This window comes from Centrocercus urophasianus, unplaced genomic scaffold (assembly GCF_019232065.1).
Source record: "Centrocercus urophasianus isolate 14NV4802_14NV808 unplaced genomic scaffold, USGS_Curo_1.0 seq_1, whole genome shotgun sequence".
Lineage (NCBI taxonomy): Eukaryota > Metazoa > Chordata > Aves > Galliformes > Phasianidae > Centrocercus > Centrocercus urophasianus.
This window is the reverse complement of record NW_024884141.1, coordinates 1,390,883-1,398,480: the sequence shown is the minus strand read 5'-3', so window position 1 is coordinate 1,398,480 and position 7,598 is coordinate 1,390,883. Positions and strand designations below refer to the sequence as shown.

At 38.4% G+C, this 7,598-nt stretch overlaps 1 protein-coding gene across 2 annotated transcripts in view; it reads right to left on the bottom strand.

The window, feature by feature from the left end:
• Positions 1-252: 252 nt before the first annotated feature.
• Positions 253-7,598, bottom strand: part of DLG2 (discs large MAGUK scaffold protein 2) — a 730,880-nt gene continuing 723,534 nt past the window's right edge. For both annotated transcript variants that reach the window (XM_042839962.1, XM_042840043.1), the window contains 2 exons: positions 2,563-2,654; positions 253-1,357 (listed from right to left, as the gene is read on the bottom strand). In XM_042839962.1, the coding sequence (XP_042695896.1) occupies positions 1,251-1,357; positions 2,563-2,654 (199 nt within the window). In that variant the 3' untranslated portion in view covers positions 253-1,250. The remainder of the gene's footprint in view (positions 1,358-2,562; positions 2,655-7,598) is intronic.

The window sequence follows — 7,598 nt, the reverse complement described above, 5'->3', positions numbered from 1 at the left end:
TTGAGAGAAAAACAATCAGACAACTACAATTTAAGGAATTATCTTGCTTGTCACTCGTAATAGAGAATTTGTTACAGAAAAGGGATAATGCAACTTGATGGTCCTCTTTACATTTTACAGTCGCACAAGGGTGTAAATATTTAATCTTTCAGTTAATTAATCTTTACAAAATATCTCACAAAAACATTTTTACCTATAGAAATTAGTTTCTATACATCAATATATTTTTATTTTTATAAATTATTCCATCTTTAAGTGCCTTCTATCAATATAAATGATAAAATAGACAATCAAAAAATTTAAAGCGTTTCCCAGTTGTATCCCTCCTCGTCAACATAGGTGCTGTGAATCCTCATGCTTGTGTGTGTGTCCACATAGGAATGTATTTGTGTGCACATATGTGTGATGTGAAATGCTTCCATCCTCTCTTACCCCCAAAATCCATTAAAATAAACTATATTGTTATTAGTTCCTGATGCAATAGTGTTTCCAGAGGGGAAAAAGAAATGCTTGACTTGGTTTCAGAAATCAAAAGATGTGCATAGTTACCAAAGTCGAGGTGTACCAACTACAAATGTGCAATGACAAGCTTAGAATAGGATCCACCTCCCAGTCAAGTCAAAGACAGTCCTACCAGTGACTTCAGTGGGAAGTGGACCAAGAACTCTGAGCTTGATTTTGCAAGGTGCATGTGGCCCTGATCTAGCAGAACGCTTAAGCCCGTGCTTAGCTTTGAGCACATGAATAGTCCTACTGGAACGGATGGGACTGAATGGCATAGGGAAGGATTACAAGTAACTCCAAGTCAAGGGGCTACTCACATGTGTAGGAACTGGGGTCAAATGCTGAGCGCCTTGCAGAATCAAGCCCTATATGAGGTTCAAGAGCTGGGAACTTCTCTTTAAAGCAATCAACACACTGAGCTCAGCCATTGAAATTGATCAAATGTCCGCATGGGCACAAGAGGTGGCTAGCTCCCCTTGACAGAGGGTCTCCATGTCAAAAGTTTATACCTACAACTGGTGCTTTCAGCACACAACAGATTTGCTTTATATGGTAGAAGTCTTTTTGTTCCTACCCTTTGACCCATCAGTGTCCTTCATGGCTTCAAACACTGTGTTGTACATTCATCAAAATTCACATTGACTGCAAAGAACATAAATGCAACAAAAACAGGAAAGCCTCCAAATAGTATATTATAGTTTTCTTCTAAATATTCTCCCGTCGTAATCAGAGGTGCAGTGGCTAATTTATAATTTTTCCTTGGAAGGAATCCAGATGAAAGGCCCAGATTGTTCTTCAATTACGAGTTTGCATTGATTATATATATCTTCTAAGCTATCTCCTTGGACAATAGCTGCATTAAGAAAACATACCAATATTTTTAATTGATACATTCCACAGTATTTAGTGTCAGCAGATTTTCAATGTACTTATAGATATTGATGACACTAGAAGAAATACTATTGTATTATACTGCAGTGTTATTGACTGGAAAAGTCAGACACCTTGCAGATAGCAACAGAGTTCAAACCAGTGGCACCTTCCCATGAGAGAGACCCATCCCTTTGCTTCTAGTAAAGTGACTGAGCTAGACCGTTGATTTAGAGAACTAGCAGTTCTGTCCCATGTGACGAATTGCATGGTAGGCTGCAAGTCTAATATCCATGTGTTTTAGAAGCTAGTGAGCAGCAGTACATTTACAATCTATTATTTTCATAGAATCATAGAATCATAGAATCATAGAAGGGTCTGGTTGAAAAGGACCACAATGATCATCCAGCTTTAACCCCCCTGCTATGTGCAAGGTTGCCAACCACCAGTCCAGGCTTCCCAGAGCCACATCCAGCCTGGAATTTTCCTCACCTGTTGGAATAAACTCACTTTTGCCTGAAGAAGGAAATTAGATCAGGCCCAAAGTGACTGAAGATAAAGCAGCTGCAATACAAAGCTGTGCCTATATTCTTGAAGTGCCTTTCCCCACTGCAGAAAACTAGAAATGCAGTTCATATTATGTGCACTGTCAGCATATAAAGGGACAAGTGGGGCTTCTGAATGCTGTCCACAAACACTAGTCCACTGAGCAGTGAGCTGCCTAGATCAGCCCCATTGGGGCTGGGATGCAGAACATGTCTTAAATCCTGCTTTTCTCCATGTCAAGAAAAATATGCCTTTGTCTTGCCCTCTCGTGATGCATGTGGGTCCCTTCCAACCTGGGATATTCTATGATTCCATAAGTTCATGATACCATTGAGCCAGTGAGGAATTCTGCTTTAGTCTGCACAAGTGCAATGATCACAGTTTTATTCACTTCAGCAGAAGCTAAGTTGAGTCAGGGAGGGAATTAAATTAATGCATAGCTATCCTGTATGTAGGGCAGCAAACATCTGAGGTGCTGAATGCCTTGACTGCTCTTGAGTTTATTGGGAAGCAATAGTCCTGAGCCAGGAGTCCTTACTATGGGCACACTGTACTGATAAGAAATTTATGCCAGAGGAAGAGCTGATTTGGTATTTTAATAAAATACATCCCTGTGATTTTTTTTAGTCAGTAAAAACATACCTGTAAAATATTCTCCAAATTCTTGTTCTAACTTAATTGCACGATCATAGGTTTTCTTGGCTTGCTCCTCTGTAAGACGTTTATTCATTTCCCTAGAAACACAAAGGAAGTCATCAAGAAGATTGGATTTTTATTCAGCTTTTTAAAAGATGCACTCTACTCACTACTGGACTGAGATAGATACAAGAACCAAGTGGCTAAATTCTTTCATCAGTTCACAGTCAGTTCTGGTATTTTATATTTATTTCTATTTTTATGTAGTATAAGCCAATATTTGCAGATTTTTCCTCTATTTCCAAATTCCCCCAAATTTTTATTTTCACCACCACTATGTTTCCAAACAAAACATGAAGCCTGCTAACTGAAATGGACATATGGCATCAGGAACTCCTGGCTTAGGCTGTGAGACAGGGAGGTCTCAAGGTCTGAGCACTCGGGGCACTCTTGCCTTCAGAGCTGAAGATTATGAACCTCCTTAACTCCAAGGCCCTCAGCGGCCTGTCTTGGATGAATGAGATTGTCCAAACTGCTGAAATGGAAAATGCATCTTGACCAAAATAATGATTAAAGATGGAAGTGAGCACAGAAGAACTCGTGACTCTACAGAAGGAATCCCAGAATTATTGTAAACCCTGTAGGGATGCCCTAGAAGGATGTGGGAGAAAGATTTCCTTGGTTGAAGTGTGGGCATGGGTTCCAGATAGTCACAAGAAATCAAACCAAGACTTTCTAGAAGTTAGAATCAGGATGAGTTACTTATTTATATTCTTTCCAGTTTCAGTCCTTTCTGATTAAATTTACAGATTCCCATTGTATCTTGCAGACTCTAAAATGTTTAAAGTACCAATATGTGTGAAAATATAGAAATGCCAATAACATTCTGTTATTGCACTGTTTTTGTTATTTGATGGAGTGTTTCTATTTCAACATTATATAATAGCTGTAAGAAATGGGTTGTCTTGTTCATACATGCTCAGTTGTTAATATCACTGTATATATGCAAAGAATCAAGCTCATAATCATTAATGCCTTACAAATATATGCCTGCAGATAGACAAATTAATTAGTAATAATAAATAGAATTTGCTTGCTCTAGCATTTTTACAGCTTTGATTCATTTTTCTTAAAACGTGAAGGAAATTTTCTGAGGCAACTAGTAGAGCAAGAGAAGTGAGCATCTCGTGTCCTATATAAATCTGATTTAATGTCTTGCATGGAATCATATGATTGTGGTAATGAGCTGTATCCTGTATGACATATGTGATGCATGTAGGAAATTATGTGCATGATGGTGCATAAAAAATGATCTATGAAGTGCACAACAGTGTGAACTTGCTATACCTACCTCCTACCCAGCTTCTGGGATGCACCATTTAAGTTGTTCAGAATGCAGTGGCATTTTTCTAGAAATGACTGGAAGTCATCTATCCATATAACTAACTATCCATATAACTGGGAACACTGCTAAGTGAATCCCTTTGGAAGTACAAATGCAATTCAAAGAGCAGATTTATACAGTGAAGGATAAGAAAGATTTCAAAGAAAATTTATGACAGTCATTTGTGTATTGTATAAATAATAGGCTTAATCTGTGTTACGCTGCTAATTTTGTAGTACTACTATTGCATTCTATTTATTGGAAGGCTGGCTATTTAATTGACTTGGCTCATCAGCTGTGCCTACTGAACACCCCTTTCAGTGACTGAATTGAAACTGTGGCTTGAGTGGGACATAACATTGAACATTTGTATGTAAATTTAACATTTAGCATTTTATCTCCCTCAGTCATTATTTTAGTGCTATCAACATCCTCCTTCATCCAGATCTGGTAAACTTCTGAGAAGTCTTCTTCAAGATTTGACTATCAGAAGAAGAAACAAAGACACAAATAAGCACCTAAGATAGTAAACGCTTTGAAATAAGCAGAAATGTGGATTATATTTGTAGGACATAAAATTGCCTTTGATATATAACTGTTCTAGTTGTATTCATGCCTCTGCCCATCTTGTGCCTTCAGGAGAGGATGGAGAAGGAGGAGGCCCCTGATGTCCACTGTTCATGATAAATTAAAAATGTTGTCAAACAATGGTCTGTTTTATTTATTTTTTTTCTCTCCTAGCCAGGGATCTGCACAGATGGTGAATAAAAAATGCTTGCAAAGAGATGTCCCTCCCAGCAGCTTTAATAGGGATTTCCTTCTCTGTAAGTGAAGCACTTGCTCAGTGCTTTCAGTTCTCATCCCTGTGATCCAACCACTATCTTCCCTCTTCTAAAGAGAGAGGCTAATTGGAAAGTGGCCCCTCTGGGATTCAGTCTGTGATATGGAGTCATGTAGAGCTGGGGAAGGAAGGAAAGGAGGAGGGAAGGAGGGGAGGAGGGGAGGAGAGAGAAAACCATCAATAACCAAGTGCAGATACAAGCTCTCTGAAGATGATTTTCATTTTTGACAGCTGCTTTGTTTAGGATAATCCTGAACAGCAATCCATCTTTTTTGTCTTTTAGAGTTTTATCTTGCTGTTACAGTAACTTTTAACTTGTTTCCATGATCAAGTGTAGTAATTATGGCAGATAAATCCATCCTTACAAGCAGATCTTATACAGGTAGGATTCCCAAACTTTTTGTGTTGTAGTAATGACTTTAGCAAAAAGAGAGGGCTGCAAAAGCAAATTGTCATGAGAAAAACTATGGTGGGGATTTACTGCTTATCTGTGGGAATTGCTCATGTGCTACTTCTTACCCCAGGGTACAAGTGAGAGTTTGACTCACTATGAAAATCTGGAAGGCTGCTCTGCACCTTCTGGGCAGCAAAAACAAGTGCACGGCCTATGTCTGTGAAGTAGGAACACACTGCAAATCACTGCTACCACTTGCTACCTGAGTGTGTCTCAGTTTAGTTAAACCTGACTGATTCAATTTCATTACTTAATAAATGATTTTTGTGAGTAAGGAGCTCAGAACTATGCAGTTATTCTCAAAACAATTCTTACAAGAAAATGACACCAGTTGTATTAAAAGAGTTTTTGTTTCTCATAGAAGCTAATTATAGGTACCGTTGGATAAGAAAAGTACACATCAGATAGATTAACTCAATAAAAACATTACTTGTAGAAAACAAGCTGCAGAGGATGCAATAATTTAGAATGCCTGAATCCATTTTTTTTTTCTGATTTTTTCAGGATTTGTTTTATTAGTTACTATTTGTTTATATAACATTTTCCTGCAAAAGATCCCAAGGTAGTACCAATATAAATGGACTTTGGCTGCCCTGTGAAAGTTTGGATTTCTAATTCAGGGTGTCTTCCACAGGGTATTTGTTGAGCAAAGAATTCAGTCACAGAATGGATTTAATTTTCTTTGTTCCTATCAACAACAATGGAGGTTTAGGTTTGGAGAGTGAAGAAGAATTTCTTTCGATGCATATTGCTGAACAAAATTCTGCAAACTCTGTAGGACTGGCTTACTAACAGGATGCTTGTTGTACTTTTCATCTTCATAACTCTGTTCAGTCAGTCAGTCTGTTAAAGAGTTTCTGTACTTACATCATATCAACTAAGGGTTTATGTTATTGCAATATTTTTGGTTGTGTCTAATGTATTTTCAGAGAAAAGACCACATTTGTTTACTGCCTTTTTATCACTCTGGATGCAAACTCAGCATTAAACAAAAAATGGAAATATTTTATAGGCAGGAAAGCTGTAGGTGAAGATCTCTCTTAAAACAATCAATAGAGATAGTAGGATTTCAGACTTCCCTGACTCTTCTATTTAGCAAGATAATCAGAATGGACATGCAGCAACCTTATCACCAAATTTGAGGGCCAGAAAGGATGCCCATTCAGTCACATAACACCAAATTAAATTGATATTTTTTTCAGTAACATACACGTATACGGAAAGCATGTATTTTATCCTGAGTTTTAATCAGTGTGAAGATTATCTCCTTGTGTTCCTCTTCACTTCTACTTCCACTTCTGGGTGGTACCCAGAAGACAGACAACATTCAGTTTATGCCTCATCCGCATGAAGTAAAAGAAAATAATGATCTATGGTGTCCTTACACAACACCAATGTTAATGCAGCCCACAGCAGCAGTTTCTGATTTTGCAGCAGCATTATCCATCCATTCATAATCCTGTGTGATCCATCCCAACTGCCAGATGCTTTTCTGCAGTGCTATTGCTTAATTATTCCCTGCTTGTACTTGTGCATTTCATTTTCTCTCCTTTGTCTGTGCTGAATTTCATCTTACTAATTTTACACTGAGTTTTAAACTTATTCTCCAAAGTGCTTTCTACCTCTCAGCCTTGAGTCAGTCACAAATTTTACAAGAGTTCTGCTCAATTCATTGCCCAAGTAATTCATAAAAATAACAACTAGTTCCACAGCTCAGGAAATACACTTTCAGGATATCTACTATCTTCCCAGTGCCATTTTCAATGACTGCCTGAATGCAGTCGTGCACATACTCCTAATGATTCCCTCTGGACTGTCTAATCTACTGCTGAGAATGTCCCTTGGAGATGTGTCAAAAGCCAGAATAAAAATCAAGAGATAAAACAATTATTGATATCCATCTCCAGACATAAGGAAATAAGGTCGATTTGATTTGCTCTTGATGCACATACACTGGCTGCCTCTTATAAAATTTTATCCTTCCAGCTCTTTACTTGAGCTACTTTTACTATCCCCTGGGTCCCAATATTTTTTGAGTACTGAAATTAGGCTGCCTGGTGACAGCTTGAAATTGGAGCCTTCTCTTTTCCTTCTTTTAAGGATTGTTTGCCCCACTCCAGTCCTACAGGTCCTTGCCTATCCTCTTACAGACCTTCAAGCAACTGAAGGGCTGAAGAAGAAGCACACATAGTGTATCTACGCAGGTTTATGCTCTGCTTTGCTCATGTCATAGTGACCAAACGACACCCCAAGACTGGATGGGACAAGGTGGGATACACGAATCTGCGGTGAATTTGCTGTCCAAGTTGTAATAAGTGTAGTCGAACAGGGTCGACAGGGGCCCCTCGGCCCCTGGGAAACCA